Source organism: Antedon mediterranea, chromosome 9 (assembly GCF_964355755.1).
Source record: "Antedon mediterranea chromosome 9, ecAntMedi1.1, whole genome shotgun sequence".
NCBI lineage: Eukaryota > Metazoa > Echinodermata > Crinoidea > Comatulida > Antedonidae > Antedon > Antedon mediterranea.
Window position 1 is genome coordinate 25460857 of NC_092678.1, and position 17808 is coordinate 25478664.

Below are 17808 nucleotides of genomic sequence, written 5' to 3' on the forward strand. Positions count from 1 at the left end.
TAAATTATCGTACTGTAGCTAGTAGGCCTATACTTGTATCTTGTAGATGAGACCATCCATTTGTGTGCTTCGTACAAAATGATTTGTGATGTCATGAAAGTGACAACATGATTACAAACAATTATGTTGTTACTAATCTAACAAAAACAATAGATATAGCATACCAAACCAAATGAATGCATGCTACTGTATGATTGCAAGGCGGGGGGGGGGGGGGGATGCCACCAAAGATGCCACCACAGTTTCATAATAATTTTTACAAAAGTGTACCAAAGCTCTCTGTCTACACTGTCAAACTAGTTTTAAGTGTGATGTGCCCAAATATGGTAGTGATATGACATCATCATGTCCATATATGGGCACATCACATTTTTTTTGTCACATAAACTTTGATAGTGTAGACAGAGCTTAAACAATACATGTCTATGTAAAAATACATATCTGAGTACAATACAATTGAAACTACAATCAATTTCAGTGTAATTTTTTATTTACATAATCCACACTTTACAAATAACAAGGTATACAAACAGTTAATTATGATTATTTAAATAATTAATACAAAATAATAATTAAAAAAAAAGAACATAAAAATGAAAGAACTAGGATTTTATTGTAATAAATAAGTTTGATTGATTGATTGATTGATTGATTCTTTATTTTTCACACAACATTCATAAAAATATAAATAAAAAATTAAGTACAATAAAGTGTGAAAATCAGGATAACCACAGTTAGTTGCTTGTTTAAAAAAAGAAGAGCTACCATTCGTTTTAAATAAAAATACAAATTAAAATGACACGATAAAGCTATATCACACATTCAGACAGCAAGCTTTTAGATTCTTTATATGTTTTTTTATTTAACAAGATGCAGTGTGAATTTAGCTTAATAATGCTAACAAATCCTTTCTCAATGTCAAAATACCGTCCTTAACGCTTGGTTCCACTTGCGCCGCAACATAACGCAATGCCCTTCCAATAATTGTGTTTGCCCCTGCCTGCATGAAATCAAAACTGCGATGTTTGTTGGGAACCATGCTTAAGGTCAATTTACGCATACGACTGGTAATGGTAATAAACAAAGCGATGATGCGATTACTGTTTTAAAAATGTAATGTTTATAGCAGAAATGTAGCTATAGTTTTAATTTACTATAACTATGGTAAGTTTAAATATGGACACATTGGTTTTCTTAATTTATGTAATTTATTACATTGACTTTGTTGGTTTCTATATTACAAGTAATATGGATACCATTAACATATAGCAATTTATATGCATAGCAAAATTAATTAAGTTATTGAGAAAAAGGAGGTCCATCTAGATTCGAACCCAGAATGCTTGATATGCAGATGTCCTACCATTAGACCATTATCATACATATGAAATATGAAATGACAAATTTAACAAAAAAATCATAAAACATACCACCTTATAAAATAAACAATTTTAAATAATGATACTTTTGATAGACATTTAAATACCACCACCACAAACTATTAAGTATCTACTGTAGAACCCCCTCTTAGGGACCCCCTATAAGGGGACACTTTCTAGTTAAATAAACAATGGATAATAGATGTTTTAAAACTAGGGCCAACTGCTATTCAGGGGACACCTCTCTTGTTGTGGTTTCAAAGGTGTCCCCTTACAGTACCAACGGTTCTACTGTATCTGCCAACCTAAATCCATTGGTATAAAACTAAGTAAGTGACTTACCACTCCACATGCTCTACAATGGTGTCTACGGCGTGTCAGCCCAAAATCAAGGGCGCACCGCATACACATGGTTGCTTCGTCATCTCGTATCCATCGAGGCGCACGCAAACCAAGATGAAAACTGTCCTCACCCGATTCGGTTACTGGCCGACTGTCCGTCTTAAAGAAAAAAATAAATAAAATTATTTTTTAAACACAGTAAAAATAAAGTGCTCTATAAACACAACCAAAATTATTATTTCAATGTATTTTAAAATTGTAAAACAAATAGATTTTTAACAATTCTACATTGTTGAAAAAATAAATCAAACTTACTTCATCTTTATCTACTGATAACGCTTTAAACGTCTCTTTTCTTCTTAACAATTCTTGTATTGCACCGAGTATTGCCTGAAATAAATGTCAATAAAAGTTGGTGAATCAAATTCATGACTCAGAAATAGAAGGAGTAGGCACATAATACAATTTGCTGTTGGTAAATACAATGTATAAAGTATCAAACCCCTGTTGCATCTGAACCTCTATTAAGGGGTGGGAAGATAATAATAATTTAGGTATTTGTATAGCACCAGAATCAACTAAACTGAAGTAAAAATCAAATAAAAATATTGGATGTTAAAAAGATGCCGTTTAAGTTCTTTTTTTTAAAAATAGCAATAGAAGTTGATTTAGTAAAATGACGAGGGAGAGAATTCCAAAGAGAAGCAGCAGAGAGGCCTCAGGCGTTTTTTAGCTTCTTTTACATATTCTAATGCCTGTTTTTCCTCTCTTTTTCCCATGAGCTTCGAAGCGCCTGGGTTTAGCCAGTGAGTGCTCATAGCCGTTACACCACTGGAAGGATATCTTTGAGATACCTTCACAGTCCTTGTTTGTTTCTCAGGTATGTCTCCCCTTATTACTGGAATGTTCCAATGATCTTACCCTCATCCATGATTCTTTCTCATCATCTGAACTCCCTTGTAACTCCAAAGTCTTTTGTTTGCTCTCAAGTCTAAATGTATGGTCATATTTGCTGTTTTCTCCATCAAAAATCTAGAAATATTATACAGTTACATTATTAAAAGTTTTACAATACTACTTTATGTTTCTGAAGAAAAGTATAAAATACAACATTTTAGTTTTCCCATAATAATGGCATTTTGAAAAAGAAATTATAAAATTGAAGCTGGGGTATATCCTGTCTTTAATGAGGGTCGGTGGGTCAAGAAAGTTAAGTCATTAACTTATTAATATTGTTTAATATTTTATGAGGATAACAGGCAATCTAAACATATTTTATAACTTTTTTCAGACTTTAGGCCGAAGAAAGAGAAACATAAAAAGGAGAAGCTACACATGGGCAATACCATACATCATTGAGGGCCTCTTCAAGTCAGCTGTACTGCTGTAGTACAACTGTTAAGGCTACCCTTGTAAAACATAGTTGAATAAATAAAATAAATAAATACCTTCATTCCATCGATGTCTAACCGAGCCTTCACTTTGTAACTTGACGTTCCTCCTGTGATTAGCTTTCGATTCTGAGTGCAGAACAGGACATCATTAAACTGAAATTAAAATCAATTGGTTAATTCAAGAGGTCATGTTTAATTCCATGGTATAGTTTTAATTGCAAGCTTGGCTTTCTATTGTCGTATGTTTAATTCCATGGTATGGTTTTCATCGCAAGCTTACTGTTTGCGCGTTTGTAGAGATGGTGCGGACTAGCGAACTTAAGTACCACTTACCAGGAACAGATATCGTTCCTGTTGGTCACCACTTCTTGCTGCTATCTTTGTGATCTTTCCTTCTTTCAAAAACTCTCTTGTGGGGTCGATGATGTCCTCACCGTCAATCATTTCATTAATCTTTAAAAGTTTCTGAAATTTATCCTAAAGAAAAAAAAATTAATTATGTAGACAGTTAAAAATAAGTTTATGAAGAAACAATTGACTTAAGTCAAAACTACTAGGATACTTAAGTTTATTACTTACCATGCTTTTCATGAAATCATTGGAATGTTGGGCTGCTGCTGAGATTAAGTCAAGTGCTTCTGAAAAGACAATGTAAGGTTACATTAAAGTAGTGTACTTTTACCACTCAACATTAATTAATAGTAGGATAATGTTAGAGGGCTTGTAGTGTATGAGCTTACATTAATGTTATTTCAAGTAAGTACTTAAAGTAGTGTACTTTTACCATTAAGTATTAGTCATTTTAATATTTCCGATAATGTTAGGGATCTATTAATTGTAGTGTATATAACTAGCACTTACTACAGGCATCTGTTTTATCCTCTGAGTCTCCTGGAAGTTTTTTAAGGTAATCTGAAAAATTAAAAAAAAAGAATCCAAATTTTCTATAAACCTCTAAACCGAACACCATACACATTTTAAGCATCAGTTAAACTTTCTTAATCTGTTTCATGCTGTTTTAGGCCTAATACGCCTCTCTCCACCCAGGTGTATAAATGGGAACCCTGTTAGATCAAGACACAACTTTGCGTTGATTACTAGCTGCATTATGGGAGTATGTTTCCATACGTGTTTGATCCAAAAAATTACTGGGGTAATAATGTTCAGCGCTGAGAGGTTTCACAACATTAGGCACTATATAAATCCAGGATATTATTATTATTAGCAAATATAACAAAGGTTACTGACCTCTTAGTAACAATTGGTATCGTGGTACTCTCTGTACAGGTTCTAACATATGATGTTGTAAAGACAGATGATGGCATAATGGATCTGCCTGTTGAAGACAAAACAAGTAATATTACGAATAATTATATTTATTGAAATATTTTAATTATACTGTGCAACCACTTCAGTCAAGGCTAGGCTAGGCTAGGCTAGGCTAGGCTAGGCCCGGTCGCGCGATATGATTTTTTTTTCCTTCAATATTATGACGCACACGCGCGCACACCTCTTTTGAAGGTCCTCGAAATGTAACCTTGTCTACGCCGCCGGTTAGCCGGTGATAGTGTGTAGTTTGATGATGATTTTTTTTAGTTGCCATTTTTTCCGTCCTCCGTTGCTAACCGATATAGACATGATCAGTGGCTGTGATGTATTCCAGGGTCTCAAAAAATGTACTAGGTTCTTTAAAATGCACATGAGCTACAGTAGATGTGTACACTGGACTACGGTTTATAGTCCTTGTAGAAGCCATTGCTTCTAGTTTAATTAATATTGGGCAAAATATTTGGTTTTCTGTGGCAACTTATTGCAATATGAGGAGGTTGCATGGTAACATGCCTTTTTTGTGTGAAAAGGAAAGAAGACAGGATTTAAGAAGTTAGTTGGAGATTATAAGAGATAAATAGAGAGAGATTTTAGAAAGTTTTTGTATAAATTACTGAACCATAAGCCAGGGAAAGTTTACAGAATTCGGTAAGCTAGGCCTAGATAACTTTGTTTTAACTTTCAGGGACCATCTCATAAGTGAGATATACCTGTTGCTTCTATGAAAGCATTACAGTTTATATGCTTGTTCTTTGGTTAAATTGGGGTAGTAACAAAGTGCGAGGCAGCGAGGCACGCGAGGCAGGGAAGGCAGGGAAGGCATGCGAGGCAAGTCAGAAATTTATGCGAGGCATCGTTTTACCATCATCAAAAAATGCGAGGCATCATTTTATCATTTCTCAAAATTGCAAGGCAGGAAATCACCGAAATTGAAGTAGCCTAGGCCTAGGCCTAGGTCCGCTAGGCTAGTTTCCTTTTGCACCTGCCTTGTAATTTAACCAAGGCTTTATCCTGAATACCACAGCTTAGAATTAGTAGGCCTACTTTAATGAAGAAAAATCACATAAAAGTAACAATAAATCCATTAAATTGGTGATTTTACAGACGTTGTTTTTCTCGCATTTCGCACACTCAATGTTCAATATTTTGGTTTCTATGGAACGCCAAAAGAGCAAAATTAATTAGAGGGCTAAAAACTCTGTGGAATCCATTTATATTTAACGCATTATTTGGTGAAAATCAAGTACAATTTCAATAGATTTTGTAAGGAAAAATGTTACTGTTGATAATGTACACGGTTTCGTTAACCTTTTAAAGAATAAAATAGAAAAATTCATCATAATATCCTTAGTAGGATGTCCTAGGTCTAGACTAGGTAGTGATGTTGATTTAGGATCGATTATTATTCTTTGAAAACATAACAGTATCAGCAGTAACATATTACAACATTTTTATTGACAAATTAACAAATATATTGAAATAAAACGTGTTTTTCACCAATAAATGCATGAGAAATTGACGCATTCCACTGAGTTTTAGTCCTCTATTATCGTTGCTCTTTTGGCGCTCCATAGAAACAAAAATATTGAACATTGAATAAGTGAAATTCGCGAACAGTGTGCGAGAAACACGCCTGTAAAATCATTAATTTAAGGATTTATTTGTTACTTTTTATGTGATTCTTTCATTAAAGTACTCATGAGGTATACTGCTAAGGTGTGGTATTCACACGATAAAGTTAGTTATCAAATTTGGAGTAAAAATACAAGCGAAGGAAACTAGCGCCAGGTTTATTAGTACGTACATGGACAACAATAAATAAAAATCGTTCGTAATATACCTAGCTTACTAAAACAGGAATAGTGTATCATTATTAAATATTACACCAATTATTATTTTATCAAAATTGATTAAATTATTTTCTACATAGGCCTCTTATCTAGGTTAGGGCTAAGCATATTAGCTAAAGTTTAATTTTAGGCCTAGTATTACAATTGTCGGACGTAAGTCTTTTTTCACACGCGCTCCAGAATTCTGTCGCAATTTTTTTCTTTGCGGCATGTTATTGGATCGGCATATCAGTTACCTTTTATTCACCGCCAGTTATTGAACTTGTCCTGGCAATCGCTGTTCACCTTATTTGCGAGAGAGGTACACGTGTTGTTCATAGAGAATGGAATGTCAAAAATGTCTTTGGCACGCCGCTCAGAGAGAAGTCTGTGCGTTGCTGCTGAAACCACGTGCTATAGGAGTGGAATGCACCACGATCCTCTGAGCTGAGGGCTGAATCATTCCGCTACCTGCTAAATAGTAAAGAGGGATTGTCCATCTCTCGGGTCTACCGGATCTAGGCGCAGGGGTGTGACAAAATATTATTTTCACTCTGCTATGTTCGAGAGACATGTGAGTGAACACGCTCGAAATGCCAACAAACATTGCAGTCATTTGATGAGTGTGTCGCTATAACAATTATTGTTTATCGAAAGTTGAAGACTGTCGTTCAGATTTTTGAACCGTAGTTTGGGCACTTTTGTAAAAGTAAAATTTGACACGATATGACTTGAATGAAAAAACAATCGTTAGGCCTACATAAAAATAAACAACATGATGAGTGTATACACGAATCTATTTAGATACGCTTGTATCGATTGATTATTAGGCCTATAATATATCATAATAGCACGTTAAGATATGCCTCGCACCTTTTTGAAATTGTAAACTATATGCCTCGCATGCCTCGCACTTTTGGAAATGATAAAATGATGCCTCGCACAAATATTTGGCATGCCTCGCTTGCCTCGCGTGCCTCGCTGCCTCGCACTTTGTCAACACTCGTTAAATTGTTGTTTGAATAGCTAATATTTATGCTCATATTATAATAGTAATAGTAATACTGGACAACAATTATGCATTATTATAGAAGACTGTATTAATTGCAGTTGTTGCTGATGGATCAATGTTAATATTATCATTCTGTCAATTGTTTAAATAGGTCATGTTAAACCAGTTTTAAATTAAGAACCAAGAACTTTATAATTAATTAATAGTTAACCATACTATTATGTCATTTTTATTGTTTTACAGTTAATCAACTCTATCACGGTATTGGTAAATAAAGACTTAAAGGAAGCATATAACCGTGTGATATTTCGATTCTCGACTCATATATTTCTCTGGACCCTCGACAGTAATAGTCCTTATCCAAAAAGACTCGCTTTGGACTAGATGTTACCTTTCAATAACATGCTTCTCCTCTAGGGTCTTGTCATGTCCTGCAGCCATTTACGGCGCTCTCTCGACACAGTGGCCGAGTGTGTGTACTAGTACACCGGGTAACCACCTACTCGTCTCGAAAGATGTACTAGGATTTTAAAAGTGCACACACAATGTGTATACACTGGACCTATGGTTTATAGTTCTTATTTGAGAAGACTTGTTCTCCACCAGAACCATGGAGCGAGTGAGCCTCATACCCTTGCCGATGTTATGGCTGGGTTACGGTTCCACTGTTCCACTGAACAAATGTGTTAATCGTTAAACAAAAATCTATTAATAATTATACTGTAATACAATTATATTTGAAATATTAACCGGTAATTATTATTTAAATATTATATTAACCTCATCCTTCTAAGAAATTAATTATTGATTTTTAATGTACTACTGTTAGTATTGTACTACATAAATAATGATAATACTGTAATAATATCCTAGATTTATATAGCGCCTAATGTTGTGAAACCTAGCGCTGTACATAAACTAATACAATAAAAGGAATTCCAACCATGCCAAAAAAAAGCCCAAACCGAGACTCAGACATCACGCCATTGCTTTAATCTTTCTCCAGTTTTATAATATACTGTACCGCAAACTTTATATCAAAACAAATCGTTACCTGTAGAAGAACCACTTAAAAATTATGTTTCGTAGAAAACGAACGAAAACCAATATTATTGTATATTGAAATTAATAATTTATTTCAATTTGTGTCGAATATCAGATCGGAAATTAATTTACGGATGTACAGTATGCCAACTTGTAATTTAATCTTGATATAACACATTTTAATTTGTTGTTGTCTTTAAAAAAGATGTGTTGTGGTTATTTTAGTAGAAGTGAGGAAATAATTGTTTTAATGTAGTATAAACAAAAATTCTATGTATTAGTAATTACACATTATTAACTAGTAATTAAGCTATTATAGTTTGAAGTTCCTCAATATGCGGTTTTGCTGTTGGTATAAATACTGTTAGTGTTAGGGACAGACAGATAACAACAAGAATGGCAGAGGAGATGGATAGTATGTATATAGAAGTAACAGCCAGGGAGGAGATACAGAGTAAAGAGAAAGGAATGGCCAAGTGTCAATATAGTGATGTTGATGCAGTTCCTCCTGGAAAACAAGTGGTGGTTGTACAGCAGAAACAACACCATGTTTCACTTGGTATTGCCGTTGCATGTGTCATTCTTGTATGTATTGTAGTAGCAGTTTTCAGTATGATGACTATCCAGTCACATAACGTAAGTAGGTGCAATTATGACAGAAAACATTACAATACCTGTAGTAGTATTGACAGCATGTTGTTGACAAAATATAGTTACTAATGATACACATGTTGTAGATCAGAGAGTGGTTGTAAAAACAGATTACCTATGTAAAGTACTTAATTGACTAGATATAATAGAAATTACTTAAACCGAATTTTAACATCTTGGTAATGAATTTTTTTTTTGGCTTTAATCTAGGAAAACATACGTTCACAAACTAAAGGTAGGCTTTTTTATACCCTTAAAACACAATATTAAATAAGGAAAATAAAGGTTCAGCCCCAGAATATAACAGTTTTTAAACAGTTTTAATTAATTTGCTGAGATCTTTTCCTCTTCAATAATATGAATGTGAATGGCCGAGCGCTTAAAGGCCAGGTGCGGGCAAAAAATTTCTATTGATCATACATTCCAATAATTATCAATCTATAGTTTCCCCTATGTTTCATAATTTTTGGGATTTTATTTGTGTTACACGAGCTTGTTGAAAATAAGCACTTTCTTATCAGTGGGGGGATAGTTCAAATTACACAGTAAAATCTCTATTCTTTTGTACACAAATTTTGTAAATAGAGAGGCATTTTAAAAAGCTATAACAAAAATAAACGGTGTGGTAAAAAATGTTATCAGATGACTAAATATAGGTAATATAACTTGAATTTTACATTTCTGGTATTTTTATTCAACTTCAGATTTTTATTTTCATGCTATAGCAAAAATTATCCACCGTATATCCACCATTTTTTGTCACCTCCTACAGTAGGGAGTCACCAGACATGTTATTACATTAGGTGAAACTACCTAACTACTGAAAAAAGTAGTCTTCCTGGTTTTTATAGCAGAATTTTGCCAAATTTTTTATTTGACCATATTAAGAGAATTTTATGTTTTTTTCGTCTTGATTTCTGTTACAAATATTTGATTTATGTACAATTAACCAGATATTATATTTAAAATTCAAGCCCTAGTATCTGAGCTTTAAGACAGTGGAACCGTAACCCGGCCATAACATCGGCAAGGGTTCAAGTCTCACTCACTCTATGGTCTTCTCAGATATAAGAACTATAAACCGTATTTCCAGTGTACACACATGGTGTACATGGTCAACCAGTGTGGGGATCAAAACCCAGAATCGCAAATAATTTTGTATTAAAATTTAAATGATAACAATTTTTTAAATTAATTTATAGTTTATACTTTATACACACGTTGGGGGCGTATGGATTGTCCAAGTACTGCTGAATTAGTATACAAAGGTATTTAAATAAAAATGTTTTATTTAAAATAAAATTGTAATTATTTTGAATATTCATCAGTAAATAAAGATGATACTATGTCTTTGCAGAACATTGTAAATGATACCTATCAAAGTTTTGAGGTAATATTATATTTCAGCCCAATATTTAGGGTTTATTTATATTTCTAGGTGTCATGTCTGGTGCACCACATACCGGTAGTAATACTGGGAGTGGTGCAAACTATCTTTGTTTACCTGACCAACCACGATACAAATTCACAATGGCAGGCTATCAAACCACAAGAGGATCAATCGCTGCTGTGGAATTCAGGGAATCAACAAAAATGTTCCAACCAACAAAAAAACTCCATGGTTTAAACTTTCCTTGCGCCGTTTGTCAAGCCCCACGAAGCGTCTCGTTACTTTTGCCAGCGGATACCGAATGCCCAATTGGTTGGATTACAGAGTTTAGCGGATACATGATGGCTTCTAGAAAGAACGAAAAACGTGCAGAATACGTCTGCGTAGATGAAAGTCCATCTTACATAAAGGGTAGACCTAATGCCGGTGATGTGGATGGGGTATCGGCCAGCTTTCTATTTCATGTTGAGGGCCGATGCAATGCAGAAAATGTAGTTGGAGGGTTGCCTTGTCCACCTTACGTTGATGGTTACGAGTTGACTTGTGCAATTTGTACACAATAATTTACTTTCCTTCGACACTGTATTGGTGATACTGGTGTCATAAGGTCCAATTTGTATTCTTCATTTATTGGTTTGTTGCAAGGGGTCTTGCGCAAACTTGTGTAGTTTGTACTCTGTATAAATTCACCTCTTGGAAGTTAACCTCTATAAATAACGAATATCATACTGCATTTTCTTAAAAAGATGTATAGAATAGAATTTTGATGGTAAAGGTAAAATATTTATTCTGGTTCTCAAGCTTAACTGCCGAAACTGAGGAAATTTGGGTTAGGCCTTCTGCGTACCCACAGCAGCCTACTGCTTTGTTTGGCTATCTCCCATCAGGCTTCCCAGGATCTGCGCCGTAGTGCTAAACAAATATTTGATACGGTATAAAAGATTATAGGCCCCTACAGGCATAGTCTAGCCTAGTAATAATAATGCTATTTCCAGGTGCACTAGACTGCTATGAATTATTTAATATGTTTTTTATTGTATGTTTTCTATATCTACATGCTTTTCTTGCTTTGACATAACATTTTGTTTACTATAGCATTAACAAAGTTATTAAAATTTCTGATACAAAACCACTATTTTCGTAAATCGTTTTTATTGTTTTACAATTGACTATTTGTACATTTATATTCCATCAGTCAACTTTCGTAAAAATGTTGCAAGACAAAAATATAGTTTTGATATTTTAGCATTGTCATTATGAACATAACCGTGTTTAACCCATGTGTATTGAGGGTCTTTTACAACTGTTTCAGCACGGAGCCATGTGAAAACAAAACATTGATGTTTGGTTTGATTTACCAGCGCCGGAGCGGAACTCTGCCGGAACGAGTGTGAACGTTTTTTTAGTAATTTATTTGATATATTATATCAACATTGCCAATATCATCAATAAAATATGAATAGTTAAACAACTTTAAAAACTTTATAAATACCACAAAAAAATTGGTCTAAAGTGAGACGTTTCGTCTCACCAAAAGTGGGAGTATGAAACTTGTTTGACAAAAAAGTTTGATGTGCCCAAATATGGTAGTGATATGCCCAAATATGGCAGGTAGTGATATAGCGTGTCCATATAAATATCAGCACTTCACATTTTTTTGTCGTATAAAGTTTGATAGTGTAGACAAAGCATTAAACAAATAAAATTGATAATAAATCATTATTTCTTAAATTAATAATTATATCAATTGATGAAAAAATAATAATTAAAATTGTTACATCAAAAAGTCGAGTGGCTTTTTTTGTAAGAAATATTCTTGTTTATCCTCTATTCATGGTGTTGCAAAGAATATTTTTGCCAAAACACTGAGATGAGTAGTAGTAATTAGTACAGTCTTTAATTCCATATGTAATTTTACTTCATATGGACCGTAAATTCCGAAATAAAATATTTGAATGCCTGATTTTTCCTCAGGGCACTGCTCAGGGGCCCTCATAAGCTCATAGCCGTTACACCATTGCTTTGACCGTTCTCAAGTTTTATATACACAGTACTGTATCGCAAACTTTATATCAAAACAAATCGTTACCCGTAGAAGAACCACCAAAATTATGTTTCGTAGAAAACGAACGAAAGCTGATATTTGTACTATATTGAAATTAAGAATGTGTTTCAATTTGTGTCGTATATAGGCCTACACATCTGATCAGGATTGATTTACGGATATAGTATGCCAACTTGCAATTTAATCTAGATAATATTATCTCTTTGAAAAGATGTGTTGTGGTAATATTTAGTAAAAATGAGAAAATATTTTAATGTAGTAAACAAGAATGAGAACAATAAGGTATTATTTGGGAGTGCTAAATAGTTCCTCAATATGCGGTTTTGCTGTTGGTATAAATACTGATTTTAGTATTAGGACGGACAAACAAACAGCAAACAACAGAAAGAATCAAGAATCATGGCAGAGATGGATAATATGTATATGGAAGTAATGACCAAAGCACACACTCAAAATAAAGAGAAAGGAATGGCCAAGTGTCAATATAGTGATGTTGATGCAGTTCCTCCTGGAAAACAAGTGGTGGTTGTACAGAAGCAACACCATGTTTCACTTGGTATTGCCGTTGCATGTGTCATTCTTGTATGTATTGTAGTAGCAGTTTTCAGTATGATGACTATCCAGTCACATAAATCCTTCATCGAGCATCTTACAAGAATCGAAATAAGCAGGTACAATTTGACTGAATACATTACAAGGGTGTGTAGAAAGCGACGACCTCGAATTGGACGACCCCAACGACCCGGGCGACCTCGAATTGGACGACCTAGAATTGGACGACCCATAACACGAAACCGACGACCCCTATAATAGCCTAGCCTAGCCTAGGCCTAAGTATGGTATAACATCCCGAAGCCGAACATAACCAAAGATCTTTAAACCATACCTTATATAATACTCGCAAGCAAGCAATTGATTTCAAATCACATTTCTGTTTTTTAAATGGACAATAAAGTATATATGACCAGGGCTCGATTTAGTGCTAGCCCGGCGTACAATGGCTAGTAAAAACAGCTCCGGGCTACCTAAAGTATCTTCCTTTAAGCCCGGATGGCTAGTAGGTTGTGGGAACTCGAAATTGGGACGAAATGACCTCATAAAAATAACTCCAGCATAAAAGACATATATGTCTTGGCAACATCATAAAAAAAAAACACTCGCGCGCTGCTGCTGTGGCCATAACAAGTGATGATGTAGGCGGAGCCTCTCATAATCAAACAAATTTCCCGAATTATGATTGGCCATTTATGTTTTTGTCACCCAGGTTATTGTGAAGTAGGCGGAGCTTCATTATCAGGTCAAACATGTCACAAAAATATGACCATAAATAACGAACTGTGATTGGCCAAATGTAGTAGAATTTTGCCAATGTTAAAAATAACTTGTCTAGTCTTGTCATCAGGCCTGGTTGTCACAGATCAAAGCTAGGGATATTTTGTAGGGCTCTATCCCTGTAGGTAGGCCATGGAGGCCATATTTTATAATATGCGTAGGAGGCCTAGATAGAATCAAAAGCCATCGTTTGGCATCGTGATGGCGGGTGTCACGAAAGCTCAGACCACGAAAGCTCAGACCCCCTAAGACCTAAGATCACGAAAGCTAAGACCCAACACCTAAGATTACAAATATTTATCTTTCGCACCTGCCTTGTATTTTAACTCCCAACATTTATTCTGAATACCACACCTTAGAATTGGCACTTTCATGAAAAAGAATCACATAAAAAGTAACAAATACATTTTTAAATTGATGATTTTACAGACGTTTTTCTCGCACACAAAATGACTAGCCTACAGTACAGAGTAGGGATGCTAGTCAAGTCGCCCCATCGCAAAGTCGCCCCATACAAAGTCGCCCCTTACACAGTCGCCCCATCGCAAAGTCGCCCCAAAACAAAGTCGCCCCGACACAGTCGCCCTATCGCAAAGTCGCCCCTTCGCAAAGTCGCCCCATCGCAAAGTCGCTCCATCGCAAAGTCGCCCCATCGCAAAGTCGCCCAATCGCAAAGTCGCCCCAAAACGTTAAAAAATAGTTTACAAGTGCGTAAAATGTTGCAATGATACACAAAATAACACAGAACGTGTAGGCATAAAAGGGGAAGCCCCGCCATGTAGTTTCAGGTCACACGATCGGCACGCACCCCCATATCACCCCCGACTAATCACTCGGTCGCACTCCACGGTCGCACTAACGACGTGCTAGCTTACCAGAGGGAAACCCCCGTAATTACTCCGCCGTTGCCGTTGTCGCACTCTACACAACGCACCATCTGAAGATGGGGAAACTCCGCCGGAGTTTTACGATGATATCAGTCGCGTTCGAAATCGGTCGCGATAAAATGATGTTATACGATCTAGATTATTTTTACTTTGGTCGATGAATATTTATTATTATTATTATTAGGCCTATATTAATAATTGATTTTTGTTTTTATTTTACAGGTCAGTATGATGAGAAAGATGTGTGGCTTAAAAAATGACAATTTGTAAACATAGTTTAAGATATAGTATTATCCAGCATAATGTCATTTAACAGTACATAATTATTTAAATGTGAAATATTTTATAGGAAACGTAGGCTGCGTCCGTGTCTTTTATTTTATATGCAACAAATTACGTAAAACAATTTATTTATAAACATTCAGTTTACTATTATATACATAGTATTACAGTGAACATTGATTGTAAGACTCCTGGAAAGGCAATCCCATCATTATATTCCATTATAAAATTGCATCATATCACCACTATAATGTCGTAAATGATAACGTGCGTGTGTGTATTTGTCGTACGTCCGTGTACGTATTATTACGTGCCTCTTCACTGTCTTGTTTAATTTAAAATTAAATAAACACCTGATATGAGGATATTTATTAGGCATGATAATTAGAATGTTCTATAACCAAAAGGATTGAAAAGAATTTCTTCAGTAAAATGATCATTGTGCTGTTGAATAAAAGGCGACTCGCCATCTGAAACATTCTCTGAAACCAATCGGAGCTGCGCCTTCTGGTATCTGTTTCCTCACAGCTGCTACGTCTTTCTGCTGACCGTCGGGGATTCCCCTTTTTAAAAAACACGCACACGATACTGTACGATGGTTTTTCCATGGTCAAAATGTCGCGTTTTAATTTTACTAATACCTGCATGTAAAACAATCATATCGGCGATGAAATCCCCTTTTTTTTTCTTCATTTTGAAAAGTCATTATAAAATTAAGACACATAACTTGTCAATAAATGCAAAATGATCAATAAGTAGCCTATAACCATGGATTAAAGAATAGAAGGATATGCATCGACGTGAGATCAAGGGTTCCTTGACTCTCGCCGACAGACCGCGGACCGCCCACAATGTTACAGTTTAATTAACCGCATGGTAACAACGAAACGGTCGCGTGCCTAATATATTGTTTACTGCACATGTGCAACGACATTTAACCTTGTTGGCTACTACGCTTCTTTCGCGCGTTCTTTGGTGGCATGATGTTTGTAGATGGTCAACTATTGACTATGTTGGTTTCTGCCGCGATTGATCTACGCTAATGATTTTTTTATGATGATTAAAGTAGCATTTTATGACCTGTAGTAGCCCTACATCTGAGACAATAACTATTAGTTGTCTCATTTGTTGTAAAATTACAAAATCAGCAAGAATGCTAGCCTAGCTAGGCCCAGGCCTTGTACTAACTAGGCTAAACTGGGCTAGTAAACCCTATGATTTGCCGACATTGATACTGCCTAGGTAGGCCTAGGCTAATCTTAAATACTCACCGTTGTCTTACTTCTTGTGTGAATAATAATAATAGGTAGGCCTACTTCGTTTGTTCGTGATCAAGTTTGCCCTGCGTGTACTTTTCAAAACGACCGCTAGGTAACGAATCGCAACTATACATAGCCAGCCAATCCCGGATCAGGGATCGCTGTTTTCATTCAATTAGGCCCGGTGATTGGATGTGATGTGGATGACATAACCACTAGCCAATCACCAGGCACTACAGTTTAAATATAATCACATCGATAATTAAGGAGATTTATGAAGAAACCACTGCTTAGCCATATATTAAAAAACACGATTGTTGTATGTCTGAACACCGGCCACGCTAACAACATACATGGTCAAATGCATAATTTAATATTCTATAGATTAACGCAATTTTTAATGACAGAAGATGGCAGGCAAATAATGATAATTCAAATATAAAAATGGCATATTTTATTAATATTACCAACTACCTAAAATTACCAGTCGTAAGAAAGTGAACTTTTCGTAGTCCGATTGTGATGAAACTAAAACAGAATTATTCAGCAATATATGTTTGTTATCAATTAATCATCGACGCAGACATGTCAATAGAACATTCAGACTGCGCATACGATTTCTACATGGTTACGTTTTGGTCTCAAAAAATGTAACAGTTGATTCGCAGCGTTTTACAGAGGGCCGCGGTTAGAGACACGGAGTTCAATGAACGTGTTTGTTTGATTGGCAGCAGTGCTTTAGTATAGGCAAGCGCGTTGTAAAATCGTTTGATGTCACCGTCGATGCATATCCTTCTATTCTTTAATCCATGCTATAACACTTATTGTCTTACAACACTGTTATTGTTTTAACTACTGTAAATCTATACGAAGGCCTACTACACATTTATTATATTATCCTAAAAAATGAGCTGGTATCGCGTAGGTTGAAGAAATTGTAATTGTGGCTCTGGTAACTAATTTTAAAATCATATTAAATTAACATTTTCGAAACTATAAATCAGGGATAATCTTTTTAAAACTTTCAAACAAGGGACTATTTTTTTAATGATTTTTAAAAAGCACATCACTCCATTAATTATGTATGTGTTATGCGCGATTTGAACGATTTGCGCAATTTGAAATTGCGCAAAAAAATCCTTGCGCAATTTGAAATTGCGCAAAGAATTCTTGCGCAATTTAAAATTGCGCAAGGATTTTTTTGCGCAATTTCAAATTGCGCAATCAACTTGCGCAATTTCAAATTGCGCAAGAAAATCTTTGCGCAATTTTAAATTGCGCTGCACAATTTGTAAATTGCGCAAGGTAGTTCTTGCGCAATATGACACCTTTGCGCAATTTGAAAACGAACTGTAAATTTTCCCATACATGGCTAGGCTAGGCCTAGGCAGAGGAGTTTAAAATTTAGTATTTTATTATATAAATAAGACCATTTCAATGAAGATAATGTTTAATACTCACTTTTTAAGTTTTTAATATTAGTTTAGCTAGGCCATGTAACCTAGTCAGTATCAGTAGTCCAGACCCTAGCTAGGCTAGAGTAGTAGGCTATAGCCGGCCGCCCGCGCCGCGCCCGCCTGGTGGAACACCACCGCTTCGTTTTCCTTCGTCGG

General features: G+C 35.2%; 2 protein-coding genes across 5 annotated transcripts; one reads left to right on the top strand and one right to left on the bottom strand.

Annotated features, from left to right (window-relative positions):
• Positions 1 to 582: 582 nt before the first annotated feature.
• LOC140058534 (FYVE, RhoGEF and PH domain-containing protein 4-like) lies at positions 583 to 16440 on the bottom strand. 4 transcript variants are annotated; one of them, XM_072104188.1, is made up of 10 exons: positions 4626 to 5092; positions 4364 to 4451; positions 3977 to 4027; positions 3695 to 3753; positions 3449 to 3592; positions 3170 to 3268; positions 2643 to 2753; positions 2037 to 2111; positions 1722 to 1880; positions 583 to 1000 (listed from the first exon to the last, which is right to left on the bottom strand). In XM_072104188.1, exons 1-10 carry the CDS (start codon positions 4716 to 4718, stop codon positions 884 to 886), a joined length of 996 nt encoding a protein of 331 aa, XP_071960289.1. In that variant the 5' UTR covers positions 4719 to 5092; the 3' UTR covers positions 583 to 883. The 4 variants fall into 4 exon arrangements, with proteins under 4 accessions (XP_071960289.1, XP_071960291.1, XP_071960290.1 ...); XM_072104190.1 differs by having other exon boundaries at positions 583 to 1064; XM_072104189.1 differs by having other exon boundaries at positions 583 to 1359.
• LOC140058536 (uncharacterized) lies at positions 7878 to 11474 on the top strand. Its single transcript, XM_072104192.1, has 4 exons — positions 7878 to 8965; positions 9191 to 9215; positions 10183 to 10248; positions 10419 to 11474. Exons 1-4 carry the CDS (start codon positions 8726 to 8728, stop codon positions 10931 to 10933), a joined length of 846 nt encoding a protein of 281 aa, XP_071960293.1. The 5' UTR covers positions 7878 to 8725; the 3' UTR covers positions 10934 to 11474.
• Positions 16441 to 17808: the final 1368 nt, after the last annotated feature.